The following is a 19,928-nucleotide window of genomic DNA, read 5'->3' on the forward strand; positions in this document are numbered from 1 at the left end:
GAGGGGGGGTGGTGGTGTGTGAAGAGCGAGAGAATAAAACATCAGCTACAACTCTGCAGGGTACCCAGAAACAGGACCCGAGTGTAGATCTGCACTAAAGTTGGCAGAACAGATAGTGACCAGTTGAGACTGTAAGACATAGGAGTAAGCCATTCAGCCCATTGAGTCTGCTGTGCCATGCAATGAGATCCTGGCTGATCTGATAATCCTCAACTCCACTTCCCTGCCTTTGCCCCATAACCCTTGATTCCCATACTGACTAAAAATCTGTCTATTTCAGCCTTCTGTATACTCAATGACCTAGCCTTGACAGCCCTCTGTGATAAAGAATTTCACAGATTTGTGACCCTCCGAGAGAAGGAATTCCTCCTCATCTCACCCTCTGGTCCTAGACTCTCCCACAAGGGGAAACAACCTTTCCGCATCTCCCCTGTCGAGTCTCCTAAGATTCTTGTATGTTTCAAAAAGAATACTCTCATTTTTCTACATTCCAATAAATACAGGCCCAACTTAGTTAATCTTTTTCCATTGAGGGGGCTGAGTCTTTTGGAACTCCCTTTCTGAAAAGGTGGTTGATGCAAAATCTTTAAATATTTTGAAAGCAGGGAGAGAGAGAGAGATTATTGATGATCAAAGGGATGAAAGATCATCGGGATATGCAGGAATGTAGATTGAAGTTAAGACCAGATCAGCCATGATCTTATTGAATGGTGGAGCAGGCTCGAAGGGCCGAGTGGCCTAATTTTGTTTCTTGTTCATGAGTTTGGAACCTTATCATTAGACAATCCAGTCCCTCCATCACCGGGATCAGCAGAGTAAACCTTCTCTGCCTCCAATGACAGTCTGTCTTTCCTTAGAAACAGGGACAACAGCTGTTTAATTTGCTTTCCTGATTACCCCCTGAAATTTGGACGCTATCTTGTTGTGATACATGGTGAGGATTTCCAAATCCCTCTGTGCTGTAATTTTCCGCATCTCTCTTCATGTAAATAATAGTCCACTCCTCTAGTCTTCCTACCAAATAGTCCACTCCTCTAGTCTTCCTACCAAAATGCATAACCTCACATTTTCTCACATCATATTCCATCTGCCAAGTTTTTGCCCACTTGCTTAACCCTGTCTATAGACCTCTGCAGACTCTGTGTCATGCTCATGTCATGCCTTCTCACCTGTCTTTGTGTCATTCACGCCAGGGGCTCTTATATTAAGCAGCCTAATGTGTGGTATCTTATCAAAAACCTTCTGAAAATCGAAAGGAATTACATTCACTGCTTCCCCTTTACCTATCTTGCTTGTTACCTCCTCAAAGAATTGGCTATGATGGATTGGGAAATGTTACTGGGAGGGCTGACGGTGGAGAGGCCAATGGCAAACAAATGGATGAACTACAAAAATTGTTGATTCCTGTGTGGGTCAAGAGTGCAAACAGAACGCTGGCCAAAGCAGGCAACGTTGGAGGTACATTAGAGGGTATGACATGCAAAAAAGAGGCAGACAGATTGGCAAGAAAATAACAGTATACTTGAGGATTGGAAATAGTTTACAAGTCAGTAAAGGAGGACCAAGGGATTGATTAAGAAGGGGAAAATAGAGAATGAGTGTATCTTGCAGGGAACATGAGAACTGACTGTAAAAGTTTCTTTAGTTTTGTAAAGAGAAAGATTAGTGAAGATTAATGTAGGTCCCACAATCAGAAATGGGGGAATTTATAATGGGTAACAGAGAATTGGCTGACAAACTAAATTCACACTTCACTGTGTCTTCAAAAAGGAGGACTCAAATAACACAGGGTTTACTGAGAGGGAGGAACTGAAGGAAATCAGTATTAGGAGGGAAATGTTGGGGAAATTAATGGGATTGAAGGCCAATAAATCCCCAGTTCCTGATCATCTACATCCGAGAGTACTTAAGGAAGTGGCCCTAGAAAAACTGGGTGCATTGGTGTCATCTTCCAAGATTCTTTAGACCCTGGAACAGTTCCCACAGATTGGAGGGTAGTTGACGTAACCCCACTATTCAAAAAGGGAGGCAGAGAGAAAACAGGGAATTATAGACCAGTCAGTCTGATGTTGGTACTGGGGAAGATGCTAAAACCTACTGTAAAGGATTTATGGCAAGCATTTAGGAAACAGTGGTGGAATCAGCCAGTCACCATGGATTTACAAAGGGAAATCACAATTGACAAATCTGCTGGAATTCTTCAAGGATTTAACCAGTGGAGTTGATGAGGTGGAGCCAGTGGATGTGGTTTATTTGGCCTTTCAGCAAAGTCCCACATAAGAGATTAATGTGTGAAATTAAAGTGTATGGGATTGGCGATGAGATGGATAGAGAACTGGTTGGCAGACAGGAAGCAAAGAACAGGAATAAATGGGTCTATTTCTGAATGGTAAGCAGTGACGAGTGGGGTATCACATGGATCAGTGCTATTCACAATATATGTTAATGATTTAAGTGAGTGAAAAGGATGCAGGGATGTTACAGTGTAACTTGTACAGGCTGAGTAGACAATGACAGAAGCTGTATAATGTGGGTAAATGTGTGATTATCCACTTTGGTAGCAGGAAGGCAGATTATTATTTGAATGACTGTAAATTGAGAGAGGGGAATATGCAACAAGACACTGGTGTCCTCGTACACCAGTCAATGAAAGTAAGCTCACACGTGCAGCGGACAGTGAAGAAGGCAAACTGTATGTAAACCTTCATAGTGAGAGGATTCAAGTACAAGAACAAGGATGTCTTGCTGCAATTATACAGGGAATTGGTGAGACCGTACCTGGAATAATGTATGCAGTTTTGATCTCTTTACCTGAGGAAGGATATTCTTGCAAAAGAGGGAGCACAGCAAAAGTTTACCAAACTAATTAAAAACCAAAAGAACTGCAGGTGCTGTAAACCAGGAACAAAAACAGAAGTTGTTGGAAAAACTCAGCAGGTCTGGCAGCATCTGTGAAGAAAAAAATCAGAGTTAACGTTTCGAGTCTGGTGTCCCTTCCTCAGAACTCTGTCTTAAATGACTTTATTTCTGAGGAAGGGTCACCAGACCTGCTGAGCATTTCCAGCAACTTCTGTTTTTTTTACCATACAAATGTGTGAGGAGAGATTAAGTCAATTAGGACTATATTCACTGGAGTTTAGAAGAATGAGGAGGGATTATATCGAAATCTATAAAATTCCAACGGGACTAGACAGGATGGATGTACCCATTGGTGGGGGAGAACAGAACCAGGGGTCACAGTCTCAGCATATTGAGTAGGCCATTTAGGACTGAGATGAGGAGAAATATCTTCACCCAGAGAGTGGGCAGCCTGTGGAATTCTCTGCCACAGAAAGAAATCAAGGCCAGTGATTTATTCACACACCAGGCCAGCAAATTCATGAAGACCAGAATGGCCTCCTCCTGTGCTGTAAGCCTTCTGTCATTCTACCTCCCATGGAGATGCTCCGTTGATGTTTGTGATGAGGCCTGTCTCTTTAAGGGATCTGGTTAACCAATCAGTTGGTTGTTTAAATGCCGAGACCAAGCTGAGGTATGGGACTACACTCAGCTTCAGGAGGTGAAGCTCCTGATCCACCCCGTACTGAGGGCGACCCCTCAACTAAGGGCTGAGCGCAGGATGAAAGGGTCTGTATACGACACCAATCAGGGCTCTGAGCTGCACGTGGGCCTCTGACACGGACAGTCGTGTTTGATTTCAACACCATCACATTATCCTGGCAGAGATTCGTGGACGGAGCGCCACGCTGTCGGAGGGTCAGCGCTGAGGGAGCACCGCGCTGTCAGAGTTAAAAATTCCCATGGAAACTTTGACCATAACATGGTAGAATTTAGTATTCCATTTGAGAGGGAGGAAGTTGGATTGGAAACAGCCATGCTAAACTTAAACAAAGATAATTACAAAGGACTGAGAGCAGAGCTGGCTGGGGTGGACTGGGGAAGGAATTTAACAGCAGACAGTAAGGAACAATGGTAGTTGTTTAAGAGAAAAGTTCATGGCTCACAACAAAGATATATCCCAGTGAGGAAGAACAATTCTAGAAAGGGAATACGTCAACCATGGCTAACCAGGGAAGTTAGGGATAGCATCAAATTGTATGCATTTTCTTTCAACGTGGCAAAGATTAATGACCAGGCAGAGGATTGGGATAGGTTTAATAACCAACAAAAGATGACCAAAAAAAAATCAAGAGGGACAAGATAAACTTTGAGGGTAAACTTGCAAGTAATATCAATACAGACAGTAAGAGCTTCTTTAAATTTATGGAAAGGAAGAGAAGGGCCACTGTCAACATAGGCCCCTCAGAGAATGAGACTGTGGAGATAATGTGAATGAGGAAAGGATAGAGGAGGTGAATAAATACTTTGTGTCAGTTTGCACAGTGGAAGACACTAGTAGCATTTGTAAATTATGAAATAATCCAGGGGCAAGAGGGAGAGGAAAGAAATACAATAACTATCACTGAAGAAAATTTCTCAGGGAACTAATTGGGCTAAAGACTGATAGGTCCCCTGAACCTGATGGGATGCACCCGAGGATATTAAAGGAAGGATTTACAGAGACAGTGGATGCACTGGCAGTAATGTTCCAGGAATCCATAGATTCTGGAAAGTTCCCATTGATTGGAAAACAGCCAATGTAACACCTTTATTTGAAAAAAGGAGACAGAAAACAAAATAGGCCAGTTAGCTTAACATCTGTTTTTGGGAAAATATTAGAGTCTGTTCTAAAGTATGTAATAGCGAAGCAGTTAGAAATACGTAATATGAGCCCCACAAGATGGGCTGAATGGCCTACTTCTGCTCCTATATCATATGGTCTTATATCCGACATCTCTGAAAACACGTGATGTTGGTCATTATCATGTTGCTGTTAATGGGATCTTGCTGTGCAAAAAAAAGGCTGCCATGTTTCTGACCTCATGGTGGTGACCATAAAGTAATCTGGGGGTCCTGAGGGGGTTCTAAGAGCTGCAAGAGAAATGTGTGACTGTGGTTTTGTTTATATTTAGTGGTGTTGCTTGGTGTTTAACTGCGCTGAGGGCTTGTTTGGTCAGGGGTCAGATCTTATCCAGATTTGCAGTTTCTGTTTGAGAGAAAGTGTCGATCACAGCAGCGTTTGTTGCCATGGATACCCTGCAGAGTTGGGCTGAGGACAGTGTTAGTGAGTGAACAGGATTAAAATTCAGAATCATTCTTAGCCCTAACTTGTGGAAGCTGATGACTGTGGTTCACTGAGCGACAGTTCACATCCATTCCACTGGGATAGAATCACATTGGTGCCCAGGTGGCCATTCAGCCTTTGTAACTGTGCTGGCTCTCTGAATGAACAGCTCACCTTATGCCATTTGCCTCCTTTCTCCCATTTGAAAGCCTCTATTGATGCTGCCTCCCCCAGACTCCAAAGCAACACATTCTGGATCCTAACCCCTTCTCCGTTTAAACCTCCTTGTGTCTCCATTGCTTCTTTTATCAATCCCTTTTAATCCACAGCCTCTGGTTCTTCATCCTTTCCCCACCCCCATTGGCAATAGTTTCTCCCTGTTCCCTTTGTCCAGACCCCTCATAATTCTGAACACCTCAATCAAATTTCCCCTCAACCTTCTCCTTTCCAAGGAGAACAGTCCCAGCTTCTTCAATCTATACTTGGAATTGAAGTTTCTCATCCCTGGAACCATTGTCACAAACCTCTTCTTAGAGCCATACAGCACAGACACTAACTCTTCGGTCCACCTCGTCCAAGCCAACTATGTTCTCGAACTAAACTAATGCCCCTTGTCTGTGTTTGGCCCATATCCCTCCAAACCTTTCCTATTCAGGTACTTATCTGAATGTCTCTTAAATGTTGTAACTGTACCTGCATCTACCACTTCCTCTGGCAGTTCATTCTACACACTAACCACCCTCTGTGTGGAAAAAGTTGCCTCTTGGGTCCTTTGTAAATCTTTCTCCATCCAGCTTAAAAATATTCCCACTAGTTTTGAACTCCCCCACTGTAGGGAAAAGACCTTTGCCATTCACCTTATCTATGTTCCTCAAGACCTTATAAACCTCTATAAGATCACCCGTCAGCCTCCTACGCTCCAGTGAAATATGTCCCAGCCTATCCAGCTTTTCCTGATAACTCAAACCCTCCAGTGTGGCAAAATCCCGGTAAATAACTCCTCCCTTGTATCATAGTGGCTGCTAGACCACAGACTACCCCAAACCAAACCCTCATCTGATTGGACACTGGTTGTGCCTATTGTCCCATTGACAAAAATCATTCTATTCAAGTCAAAGATTGCAGATAATACAAGATTTTAGAAATACCTGTAAATATTAAATCTTCCTTTAGCACCATAATGTGCAATATATGTATACACACATGCCTTGTTTATTAGCTTCCAGCTATTTCTGTATGCAGTATAGCACAACCAACAGGACAGGCAAGAAACCCAGCCTTAATCCTCTGAAGGCTCTTCCATGACGTTTCACATTGGTTCACATCATTTCCAGCACTCTATCCAATGGGTTCACCTCCTTCCTGCAGTGTGGACTAGTATCATACACAGGATCAACATCATCTCCTTACTCTTGTACTCTCTGCCCTGATTAATAAACATGTCCACTCCACCAACTTATCTACATTCTTCTAAAGTCTGCAGTGTCCTCCTCATGGTTTCTAATGCTTCCATGTCTTGTACCATCTGCACATTTTAGAACTGTGACCTGTACCACAAGGTCTAAGCCTTTGACATATGTCAAGAAAAGGCAAGGGTTCCGAATACTGACCCCTGGGGAACTCTGTTACAAACCTTCCACCAGCCTGAAAAGATACCCAATGATCAGTCTGAAGAAGAGTCACCAGACCCAAAATGTTGATTCTGATTTTCTTCACAGATGCTGCCAGACCAGCTGAGTTTTTCCACCAACTTCTGTTTTTTTTCCCCAATGACCATTACACTGTTTCCTGCCTCTTAGCCAGTTTTATATCCACATTGCTAGTGTCCCTTTCATACCATGGACTGTAACTCTCCCCACAAGGCTGTGGTGTAGCACTATATCGAACAACTTCCAGAAGCCCATGTACCCCACATCAACAGCATTACCCTGATTGAGCCTTTTTGTTAGCTCTTCAAAAAAAAATTATCATGATTTCCTTTGGACAGTTTTGTGCTGGTTTGGTTTGAGATGATGAAAGATCCCAGTCTGTGAGAATCAAGTCCACACCCTTTGCTCTGGTCAGGCCTTCTCTGCTGTTTTCTGCTGACAGTGAGGAAGCTGATGGAATAATTGCTTGTGTTTGGAAACCCTTTCGACATTGCAATTCTGACATCTCCCTGGGTGAAGCAATCAGACCCAGCTCACTCAATTCCGCTGCTGAGGATCAGGAGCTGTTCTCTTTCCCCCATGTCCACCTCCACCCTCTAACTCCAGACCCACTCACTGACCACTCCTAGGGGAGGCAACAGCCTAGTGGTATTATCGCTGGACTGTTAATCCAGAGACTCAGGTAATGTTCTGGGGACCTGGGTTCGAATCCCGCCATGGCATCTGTTGGAATTTGAATTCAGAAATATCTGGAAGACCATGAATCCATTGCCGATTGTCTGGAAAAACCCGTCTGGTTCACTGATGTCCTTTTAGGGAAGGAAACTGCCATCCTTACCTGATCTAGCTGACATGTGACTCTAGACTCACAGCAATGTGGTTGACTCACAACTGCCCTCTGGGCAATTAGGGATGGGCAATAGATGCTGACCCAGCCAGCAATGCCCTCATCCCATGAATGAATAAAGAAAAAAACTCCCACTCTGCCACAGTACTCAGGCCGGGCGTTTTGACACATCATCGATCATTCACCCATCGTCAGATCATGGGACTCAAAATGTTGACTGTTGTCTCCATAAGAAATAGGAACAATAGGAGACCATTCAGTCCCTTGAGCCTGCTCCACTGTTCAATAGGATCATGGCTGATCAAACATTCCCATGTCCGCTTTCCTGCCCTTTCCCTATAACCGATTCCCTGACTGACTCAATCAATCAATTTTAGTGTTAAATACACACAAGAACTCTGCCCCCACAGCTGGGAAGGAGTCCCAAAGATTCGTAACCCTCTGAGAGAAGAAATTCCCCTCAGTGTTAAATTAGTGCCCCTTTATTCTGAGATTATGTCCTCTGGTCCCAGACTCTCCCATGAGGGAAAACATCCTCTCTGTATTTACCCTGTCAAGCCCCTTAGGAATCCTGTATGTTTCACTGAGATCACCTCTCATTCTTCTAAACTCTAGTGAGTCCCAACCTGTTTAATCTTTGCTCATAAGTCAATCCCTCCGTACCAGGGAGCATCATAGTGAATTTTCCCTGATCTCCCTCCACTGAAATAATATATTTTCTTAAACAAGAGACCAAAACTGCTCACAGCACTCCAGATTTGGTCTCCTCAGCACCTTGTACAGTTCCCCAGATGCTGCCAAACCTGTGGAGTCTCTCCAACAATTTCTGCTTTTGTTTGTCTCCGCACCTTCAGAGCTGTACTGTTCTTTACTTTTCAATAAGGCTCTTCCGCTAATCAAAAGGCCAGTTCTCCCCTCAGACTAATGTAATTAGCTTTGTATCAGTTTAAGATTCTCGTTTTGAATTTGACTATGTGGATTTCAAGCTTAACATGGGGTTCAATTGTATTACGATCACTGTTTTTCAGTGTATCTATTCCTATGGCATTATTAATTAAAACTCAATCTCAAATAGTTTTATCCTTAGCTCAGTAAACATATGAGGGAAAAGGGACAGGAGGAATAGATTAATATGGTGAGATGAAGACTGAATGGGAGGAGGCTGGAGTGAATTGGGGCACAACGCGGTTGGGCTAAATGGCCTATTGTTGTTCTGAGGACCCGAAACGGTAACTCTGATTTCTCTCTTTAGATGCTGGCAGACCTGCTGAGCTTTTCCAACAATTTCTGTTTTTCTTTGTGGCTTATTTCTGTGCTGGAAATTCTGTTTAATGCCATGAGTTGCATTTTGCAAGGATTATAGATGCCTGTGACTTGCATTATATGGGATTGCGGAGATCATATTGAATGGTGGAACAGACTTGATGGGTCAAATGGTCTATTGCTTTTGTTTCTTATGAGATTGTTCTTATGTTCCTCTTTAGTGCAACAGCAATTCACACCAGCCACTCCCTTTGGTCTCAGGTTTCCCATTCACACCACTCTAATTCCCAGGATTTCTGAAAACCAGTTTACATCCAGGTTTGGCTTAGTAACAAGGCTCAAACAAAACCACAACCACCCAAAACAAGGAACACTGGTTTCTTGTGTTTGCCCTTGGTGGTTTGTTCACATGCGAAGTGGCCAGAATCGGGGAAGCTAAGACATGAGCCAGGCCTTTTACCAGCAATTTCCCTAGCCTTACGGGTTCTCAGAAACTTTTACTGCCAGTGAAGTATTTTTAACGTGATGTCACTGTTGTAATGTGGGAAGAGCACAGCAAGATCCCACAAACAGCATTGTAGTGACCCAATAAACATCATTTTTGAAACGTTCAATAAGAAGTATAAATATTCGCCGAAGAAAAAGTGTCCGTGGGATCTGTTACACCTGCCTCAGAGGCCACACCAACTCTCATTTTAATCTTTCATTAGAAAATTTCCCCTCCGACAGTGCGGCGCTCCCTCGGCGCTGACCGTCCGACAGTGCGGCGCCCCCTCTGTGTCTCAGTGGGTCTATAGACTGAAAGTGAGAGAATGAGGTGGTTCCAGCTGGGACAAGCTGATACAGGCTGAATTCCCTCCATGGTGAGGGAGGGGCCATTGTTTCACTAAATCCCTGAGGCAGTCTCCTGGTACAGCAGGTTTTACTGCAATAGTTTGGCTGTTAAAATAATGAAAAGGAGTTCTGGAATATTGTCCTTTGTCTAAAGATGTGGAAGCCACTAGGGCCCACAGCTGATATTATAGTTTCTCTGAAGCTTTGGGTGTAGATCCACGACCAGGGTCACTGGGCTCACACCCATGTCCCACACCTCATGAGGGGACAGCAGCCTTCGGGAGGGAGCAGAACGATCCGAAGAGCAAAAGGGTAAAATTCTGAGGACGAGTCTCTCAGACCCAGTCTTCCTTCCCCTTGCATATAGAAGATGATGGGATGATCTTATCAGAAGGTTTAAAATGATCAAAGATTAAGATGACTGAAGTGTTTGACTGGGTCAATGGAATGAATCTATTTCTTCTGGTGGGGGGCTCACAGCAAAGGCCATTCAGTGGGGGAGTCAGGAAGCTGCTCCTTGGGGTGGGGGAAGAGAGTCAGAATCTGGGGCTCTCTCTCCTCCTCCAACCCCCTTCAGTGAACAAGGGTCAGTGGGGGATCTGATTGAAACTTACAGAATACTGAGAGGCCTGGATAGAGTGGACACAGAGAAGATGTTTCCACGACTAGGAGAGACCAGGACCCAAGGGCACTGCCTTAGTGTGAAGGGATGATGCTTTAGAACTAAGATGAGGAGGGTGGTGAATCTGTGCAACTCATTGCTACAGAGGGCTGTGGAGGCCAAGTCACTGAGTGTATTTAAGACAGAGATAGAGAAGTTCTTGATTGGTAAGGGGATCCAGGAACGGGGAGAAGGCAGGAGAATGGGGTTGAGAAACATTTCAGCCTTGAATGAATGGTGGACCAGACTTGATGGGCCAAATGGCCCAATTCTGCTCCTATGTCTATGGTCTTCTCTCCAGCTGGTGTTACCCAGAGCTCCTTGATAATCCACCAATGTAGAAACCATGGTTAAGATTCAGATCAGCCTTGACTTCATTGAATAGCAGGACAGGTTTTGGGGACTGAATGGCCTCTTATGTCCCAGTGTAATTCAACCCCAGCTCAGTACTGACTTGTCTTCCCATGAGCCACGTTTCTGGGTTTTCCCTCTCTTCACCAACACGATGTAGACAGAGTAAGTGGGCCTTTCCCCTGCAGTCATTTCTGAAGCTGTGTTCCATTTGAGGCAGACAGAGAGTCTGCCTGCACAGTTACTGCAAGTGACTCTAACAGCCAGAGTTAATGAGTCACCCCAGAGCAAGGTGCTGGCATTGCTGTCAGGAAGTACTCGCTGTAATGTAATTGCTCCCCAGGCCGTTAGGAACTAACCACGTTTGCAAGGCACGCTCAGGTCATGTTCTGCTGAATGAATACAGAGTCCTTAGCAGAAACATCAGTCTGTTTTCAAGCTCAAACCCTTTTAATAATCAAATCTGAACCAGGGGCAGGGAGAGCAACACCTACTGCCACAGGGGAATGTGGGCCAGGCTACAGTGGAAGCACAGTCCAGTGGGATTTTACAGTCACTGAGTCCTAGAGCTGTACAGCATGGACACAGATCCTTCAGTCTAACTCGTCCATGCTGACCAGATATCCTAAATTAATCTAGTTCCATTTGCCAGCATTTGGCCAATTTCCCTCTTAACCCTTCCTATTCATGTACCCATCCAGATGCCTGTGTTAAATGTTATAATTGTACCAGCCTCCACCACTTCCTCTGGCAGCTCATTCCATACACGCACCACCCTCTGCGTGAAAAAGTTACCTTTTAGGCCCGTTTTGAATCTTTCATCTCTCACTTTAAACCTACGCCCTCTAGTTTTGGACTCCCCACACCCCAGGGAAAAAACTTTGTCTATTTACCCTATCCATGCCACTCATCATTTTATAAACCTCTGTAAGGTCACCCCTCAGCTTCCGATATTCCAGGCAAAATAGCCCCAGCCTATTCAGCCTCTCCCTATAGCTCAAACCCTCCAATCCTGCCAACATCCTCATAAATCTTTTCTGAATCCTTTCAAGTTTCAGTGTTTGCTGTTTGGAAAAGGGCACAAGGATAGGGATGTGCTACTGACAGGTCATTCAGCCCATCGAGTCTATCCCACCATTCCATACAACCATGGCTGACAGCACACTTCAATGCCTTTTCCTCACCCCATACCCCTGTATTCTGCCACCCCCCCGCCCTGTTTTAGAGAAATCTACCGATCTCTACCTCAAACATCTTCAAAGACTGAGCTCCAACAGCGCTCTGTGGTAGAGAACTCCCAAAGTTCACAACCCTCCCAGTAAAATAGTTTCTCCTTGTTTCAGACCTAAGCGACTTTGCTGTTTATTTTTAAAATCATGCCCCTGGTTTTAGATTCCCCGACTGAGATCCAATCATTGTGCCATCGTGGTAAAGAGTTGGGATCCTATGTAACAGTGACGCCAGGAAACTTGTGTTTGTTCCTTTCAGAGTTTCACAAAAGTCAAAGGAAACCATCTAGTCTTCAAATCAATGAGAGTGATCTACTGATTCTCAATCCTGCCCCCGACTGTCATCCATAATGTCAAACAAACCTACATATCAGGAGCTGGAGTAGGACATTCAGCCCCTTGAGCTCTGCTGGTCAGTATGGTCATGGCAGATCCAATCAGTCTACATTGCCACCAGCTCCTGATAACCTTTCACCCCTCACTCCAGGAATCTCTCCACCTCTGCCTTTAAAATATCCAATGACTCTCCTTCCATCAGCTTTTCAAGAACAATCCCAAACCCTCTGAGGGAAAAGAGTTTCTCCTAATGTCTGATTTAAATGGATGCCCCCTGATTTTAAATGGTGACCCCTTGTTCTAGATTCTCCCACAAGAGGAACCATCCTTTACACATCCACCACACCCCCCAGCCGCCCCTCAGAATTCTGTATGTTTCAATCAAGTCCCTGTCACGTTTCGAAACTCCTGTAGATCCAGACTGCCTAACCTTTCCGCAAGTACTCCCCACCGATTCCAGGTTTTAACCTGATAAACCTCCTTCTTTGAACTGCCCCCAGTACAATTAGATCTTTCCTTGTTCAAAACTCTGTTACCCAGATCCAGGTCCCCTTCACTAATCTCTCACGCCCCTCTGCTGGTTCCTAATCTTAAGTTTAAAATTTTTGTTTGTCCTTGTCTTAGTTCAGATCCACCCATAGCCTTGGCCCTTCCTTATCTCTTGAGCCATGACCCTGTGTGGTTTCTGCACTTCTTCCAATTCTGGTTCCTTGAGCATCTCCCGATTCCCACTACATTCTCAACGGCAGCGGTGCCTTCAGCTGCCTGGGCCCTGAGCTCTGACACTCCCTCCATAAACCTGTCTGCCCTTCACTTTCCGCCTTTGAGTCCCTTTAACAGACCTTGCTGACCAGACTGTTATCCTGATACAGTACCTCCTTCTGAGGCTGAATGTTAACAACTTTGTCAGATTTTGGAGTATCAACCCCCTCAGCATCAACAGCTGCCTGCTTTTTGGTGAGAGGGAGAGAGTTCCCTCTCCCCAGCCTTGCACTCCCCTACTCTCGCCACTCTCCTCTGCCTCTCCCCACTCCTGCCCCCGCCCCGTCCCCTCTCCTCCTCCCAGAGGAAATAGGGTTACTACAGAGGAGCTACCCAACCCTTCTAATCTCTTTTTTTCATCACTTCATTTTCTGCATTGGAGGGATACCAGCCAACTCTAAGAGACCTGTCTTTGTAAAATTAACCTTTTTATCACTGGGCTCATTGTGGTGAATCCATGCCACTCCCTTCCTGGGGCTGCTATTCCTTGTGAGGTGTGGGCCTTGGGTGTGAGCCCAGTTACTCCAGATGGGGCCTACAACCAGAGCTTTAGAGAAACTGTAAGATCAGCTTCAGGCCCGGGTGGATTCCAGAACCAATGAGGTTACATTCCACTCTGATATCCCATTTTGTACAGATCAAGGTGACTTTCTCAGAGTCTCTGCACTGAGAAGAAGCCAGAGACTTGGTGCCCAGGTTAATAATTCTTTCTGCACCCCCACGTCTAACCTCTGGGGCCCTGAGCCAAGACTTATTCCTGCTGTCACTGACACAGAACCAGGGAGTCGGGGTCTGTCAGAGCAGTACTTTCGGTCAGTGCATTGGTCAGAACAGAATTGGCCTATGAGGAGGTTTGGGAATCGAAGAGGGGTTTGATGGGCTCAGGCTGGCTGGGGTTGACAGGGCCCGGTGGGGAGGGCTACTGCTGTAGGACGCAAGAGGCATTGGCTCAGGGCCAGACAGAGCAGAGTGACACAGCTCTGCGCAGAGTGACACAGCTCTGCGCAGAGTTCTCCCTATTGCTGACATGTTGTTGGAGTCTGAGCGCAGAGACATGGCATGTTGTTGGCTAAGTGTAAACACACCCTGCATCCACTGAGCAAATCACCAGGAAGACAGTGTCTAAACAGGCTGCTCCCTGGATACCCGCTTTATCAGAGTATCAGATTAACACTGGCCTGTGTTCTCCCTTGCAGATAGATAATTAAGGAGTTATTTTCAACTGTTTCAGACCAGCCCTTAATTGTCACTTTTGTTAACCCATGAGACTAAGTGAGGAAAAAGGAAAGAACTCGCATTTTGATAGCACCTTCCACAGGTAGAAGACATCCCAAACCATTTTGCGGCCCACATAGTAAACACTGATGCCAAGGAACAAGGACACCATCACTGTTGCCCCAGTCATCTTCAAAACAGCAGTACGTACGTGGGACGGTGCTGGCCCTCCAACAGCACGGCGCTCCCTCAGTGCTGACCCTCCAACAGCGCGGCGCACCCTCGGCACTGGGAGCACTGGTCTAGATTCTGTGACCCTTGACATTCAGTCTGAAAAGTGAGACTGTTATCCCAGCAGCCAGCACTGACCCTGGTGGAATTTGTACTGAGGGAGCCGTGCAGTGTTGATGTGGCCATCTTTCGCATGATTTGAGAACATGATCAGGAAGTCCTCGGTTAGTGCAGATTGGAAGATATTGGAACAGAAGTAGGCCATTCCACCCACCAAATCTGTTCCCTATTCGATGAGATCATGGCTGATCTGACAATCCCAGACTCCACTTTCCTGCATTTTCGCCATAACCCGCGTTTCTCTTCCTGATCAACAATCTGTCAATCGCAGCCTTGAATATTCTCAGTGACCAGGCTGTAATAGGTTTGCTCACCCTTGCTGCATTCCACACTCTGGTCTACACAGTTTGCGATGAGCCATGTCACTGTTGGCCCATTGCTGGGACAAAGGTCCCTCACTGAGTGCCCATAGCTGCCTCCCATACAACCACACCCTCCTTTCCTGACCACTGGCCGTGTCAGAATGACCTCCATCTGTGGGGTTTGTCAGCCTTCTGAGGAAAAGTGTAATGAGGCATGGCTCAGTGCCCCAATGGGTTAGAGGTTGAGGAGCAGTGTGAACATTGGCACCAAACCTCTGGTTCCAGCTTTCTGGAAAGAACAATAATGAGCCAGATGGGTTTTTCAGTACTGTGATCAGAACGTTGGAACTGGAGCAGGCCTTTCAGCCCCTAGGGGACTGTCCTGCAGTTCAGCAAGATCCCGACTGATCTGCAATGTACCTCCAAACACCGTCTCTAACATCACTGGATAAAAACCGAAAGAACTGTGGATGCTGTTAATCAGGAACAAAAACAGAAGTTGCTGGACAAGCTCAGCAGGTCTGGCAGCATCTGTGAAGGAAAAAAGAGTTAATGTTTTGGGTCTGGTGACCCTTCTTCAGGACACAGTTTTGTTTTTGATCACTGGATAAAAATCAGTCGTAGCAGATTTAGAATGAGCAACTGATCTCACGCTGACCACTGTTGTGTGTCAGAGACCTTCCACATTTCATTCTGGAAAGATCCAGTTGTAATGTTTTCTCTCTGCCCCTTATCCCAGACTCCCCCACCAACAGTATTTGTTTTCCTTCAGCAACCCCTGTAACCGATAGTATTCTGAGAACTTTCAAATTGCACCTTAACCTTCGAAGTACTTAGAAAGACACCTCCATTTTCTCTGTAGCATAGAGTTCAGGTATTATTTTGGTAAATCTATGCTTGTAGCTTTTCCCTCAAGGGGAGACAGTGATGATAAAGTAATGTCAATGGGAGAGTAATCGAGAATCTAGGACCTGAATGCCACCATGACAGATGGATTTAATTAAAATCTGGAATTACAAGTTAGCCTAATGGTGACCATGTAACCACTGTCGATTGCTGTAACAATCTGGCTCACTAAAGTCTTTTTGGAAAGGAAATCTGCCATCCTTATCCAGTCTGGCCCAATATGTGACTCAGAGCTGCAGCAATGTGGCTGATGTTATTATCTGCAGGTTCAGAGTGGGTTGTGGGAGGGGAAGGTGGTTTGTTCTCTAGTTGTTGACATGTTGGATTTTGTTTTGGTGGGTTTGCAGGTTGCTGATGGTGAGAAGGTGATTACCACAGCCCAGGAATGCAGAGCATTAAATGTGTGGTGGTGGGAGATGGTGCAGTTGGAAAGACCTGCCTTCTGATCTGTTACACCACCAACGCCTTCCCTAAGGAATACATCCCAACCGTCTTCGACAACTACAGTGCGCAGATCACGGTAGACAATCGGACAGTTAGCCTGAATCTGTGGGACACTGCTGGTCAGGAGGAGTATGATAGACTCAGGACATTGTCCTACCCCCAGACCGATGTCTTCATCATCTGCTTCTCCATAGCCAGCCCCCCGTCGTATGAGAATGTCCGCCACAAGTGGCACCCTGAGGTGACCCACCACTGCCCAGATGTGCCAATGCTTCTGGTGGGCACCAAGAAGGACCTGCGGAACGACCCTGAGACCATCAAGAAGTTGAAGGAGCAGAGCCTGAGCCCCATCTCCCATCACCAGGGCAACGGGCTGGCCAAGCAGATACAGGCTGTGAAGTACATGGAGTGTTCTGCCCTCAACCAGGAAGGAATTAAAGAGGTGTTTGCCGAGGCTGTGAGAGCCGTCATTAACCCAGCTCCAGTGAAAAGCAAACGGTCCTGTGTGCTTTTGTGAGGAAGGTTCCTCTCCCCCTCCCCTCCCCCCCACCTCATCATTCACCCCACCCGAATCCTGCCCTTGGTTTTGCCACAGTCAGGACATTGTAATCTCCGTGCCAGTCTCCAGGAAATGTCCCTGGGAAGTCCCACACTCAAAGGAGAGTGGCCATGGACAGAGATCTACAATAGGTCTGGTTTCCAATATGCTGATCCCAACATCTCTGCATCCCCAAACCCCCCCCACCCCTCTTCCCCCACACCTGTCTCTGTAGAAAAGTCATGCCTCATGTATTTTGAGACGAGGTCAGAAATCACACGACACCAGGTTATAGTCCAACAGGTTTAGTTGAAATCACAAGCTTTCAGAGCACTATCCCTTCGTTCTCATGATGAGCGAGGAGTGCTACAAAAGCTTGTGATTTCAAATAAACCTGTTGGACTATAACCTGGTGTCGTGTGATTTCTGACCTTGTCCACCCCAGTCCAACAACGGCACCTCCACATTGTATTTTTGGATGAATCTGGGAGTGTGTGAAGGGGACCACATCCTTGGCAGGATAGCTGGTGTCATTGCAGGTCTGCTGTCCTAGAGTCCTTCTCCCTGTGTCCAGCATGGTTCCTGGTTGTAGCCGGGTTCTCCTAGTGTATGGTTCATCCTTGGACCTTCCCTCCAAACTGGTGTTCCACTGGACGTTGTCTTTATTCCTGCTCGTGGAACAAGCTGCTCATGAGGAATGGTCCACATCTCCCAATGGATTAGCAAGAACACCCTCAGTCATTGCCTCAACCTATCCGCATCTTCTTGTACCTCCACCTCACACTGGTCGAGAGTCTCCAGGTGAGCCAGCCCTGGAGAATCAAGTGGCTCCCCTCTCACCTTTAACACAACTGCACTAGCTCTCCTGAGCCTAGACTGGTTGAGATTTTTGGGAGATCTTGTAAGGATGTTTTACTCCCAATCCAGAATCAATTCCGAACAAGAGACTCAGTGAACTCTTTCCAAATTGATTGCTTTCAGTTCAGTGGCTTTGTTTCATCCCTGGAGGGCAGGGTGAGATAGGGCTTGATATGTTAAAAATGATGACCTGCTGTTTGACTCGGAGGTTGAGGCTCTGACAGTGTACCACTAGAGGCCTTGGGCAGTGGATGGAGTGAGAGTGTGAGGAGATTTCCTGGGGAGGAGGAGGTTGGGGACCAGAATGGTCCTGATTGTGACACACCGTACGGGTTTACACAAGGTACCAGTCCCCAATCCCCTTCTTCCTGCCATAAATATTCAAAACCACTTTCACTTCCAATACTGTGGGTTTAGCAGTCCCCTCCTCCTGTCGTAACCTGTAAACCACTCTGCCGATGAACTCAAAAGGATTAACTCCGCTGCACGGTCTGATTAGTCAGATGAAAATGGAGATATTCGCTTGGGAGCCAGTGCCTTCTAAAGATGGACAGAGACACCGGAACAGTCCAGGAGCTTCCAGAGTGAGCTCCCTCAACAACAGAAGTTATACTGATACCTCCAGAATGATCAGGCTCTCTCTGGAGCTGCGGGATCTCCATATTCTAGCATTCCCCAATTTTGGATTTGCTTTCCGTCCAGAAGCTTCCACAACCCTCTTCACCGCCCCTCAACCTTTTCCCCATACAACCCCCCCTTTCCAAACAAAACCTCGATGAAAAGTAATAGGGGCTTGGTGGTCTTTTTAAAACAGCAATGTCTTGTCTCTTTTGACCATTTATTTTAACTTGTAAGAATGTTGATGTTGCAATAATTGCTTGACATGAAGGTCAGGTCAAATGGAATTGGATAAGGTGGGGAATTTGAGACTGTGGCCTTTGTGATTGGGAGAGGAACAGTGAAGATCTGGCCAATGGCAGGAACATGGACAGCGGGTGGTTAGAAATCCATTGGATAACCACTACCCACCCTGATGCATGTCCAACCAGAGCTGAGACCAACTGAGAGGTGCTATGATGCTTTCCCTAATCCTGCTGAGCACCCCCGCAATCCCAACCCCAACCCCAATCCACCTTTGCGTGAGGCAACTTCATTAAATATAACACGTGCCTCCCAGGAGCCTTGGGCTGAAATCATGGTTCCTAAAACAACTGCCACCAAACTCCAATAAGCCACTGAAATACAATCCACCTCACTCGAGCTACCCCCACCCCCAACATCACCCTGTGTCTTCTCACTTCAGCTCCTTCTATGTGGGCTCACTCTTGCTTGTCTTGCAGCTCATACGGTTGAATGACCTATTTGCAGCAGGCATTATACAGAAATAACGACCCCTGTCCAAAGCTCAGCTTCAAACCTTTGAGGCATCATTCACATATGCTCTCTCCGACAGAGATTATAATGAAGCCTTAATTTTACAGTTGCCCCTGCAGCTTAACATTTACCTCACCCCTTAACCTGCTACAATGTCCTGATAAATTAGGTGCTTTTTAAAACAAAGTCTTCTTGATTAAAAAATGGATGTAACAAACTCAATCTGCTCTTTTGTAAATCTATAATGTGTAATCTTTTGAAGTATGCTTTCTTTTGCTGGAATGTTTAATTTCTCTGACATTGCATTGTTTTAATTTTTGAGCTAATAAAGGCTTTATTATTGGCTTATGTTGCTAGTTCTGAGATCGAATGGCCTAGTGTTGTCATAGTGACGGGCCAGCATTTTGAAGCCTGGCGTTAGATTTGTTTCCTTTGCCTGACTGTAGCTGACCAGTTGCTACAAGATGAAAGGCTGTTTGACAAGGGCAGGTCACTTGCCCTCTGTTTGTAATCCCTCGAGTTTAGAAGATGAAAGGGTGATCTAATCAAGAGATTTAAGATGATTAAAGGGTTTGATAGGGTTGTTAAGAGAGAAACTATTTCCTCTGGTGAACGGATTCCAGAACAAGGGGCTGAACCTTAACATGTCAGCCAGATGATGTCAGGAAACATTCAGGGGTGTGGAAAGCTGGAACTGTCTCCTGTGAAAAACTATTACTGCTGGGAGAACAACTGGAAATTCCCAGACTGATTTTTGTCAGTAAATACCGACCACATTCACATAGGGATATCTACACCATCCGCTGTTTCACATTCTCAATCCGTATTCACTCTGGATCTGTTC

At 45.7% G+C, this 19,928-nt stretch overlaps 1 protein-coding gene across 1 annotated transcript in view; it reads left to right on the forward strand.

Moving 5' to 3' along the window:
* LOC109935002 (rho-related GTP-binding protein RhoG) overlaps positions 1–19,434 on the forward strand; it is a 27,288-nt gene extending 7,854 nt beyond the window's left edge. The window contains exon 2 of the mRNA XM_020533681.2: positions 16,218–19,434. Coding sequence (XP_020389270.1) covers positions 16,256–16,831 — 576 coding nt within the window. The 5' untranslated portion in view covers positions 16,218–16,255 and the 3' untranslated portion in view covers positions 16,832–19,434. The remainder of the gene's footprint in view (positions 1–16,217) is intronic.
* The last annotated feature ends 494 nt before the right edge of the window (positions 19,435–19,928 follow it).

Source organism: Rhincodon typus, chromosome 6 (assembly GCF_021869965.1).
Source record: "Rhincodon typus isolate 14 chromosome 6, sRhiTyp1.1, whole genome shotgun sequence".
In the NCBI taxonomy this organism is placed as follows: Eukaryota; Metazoa; Chordata; class Chondrichthyes; order Orectolobiformes; family Rhincodontidae; genus Rhincodon; species Rhincodon typus.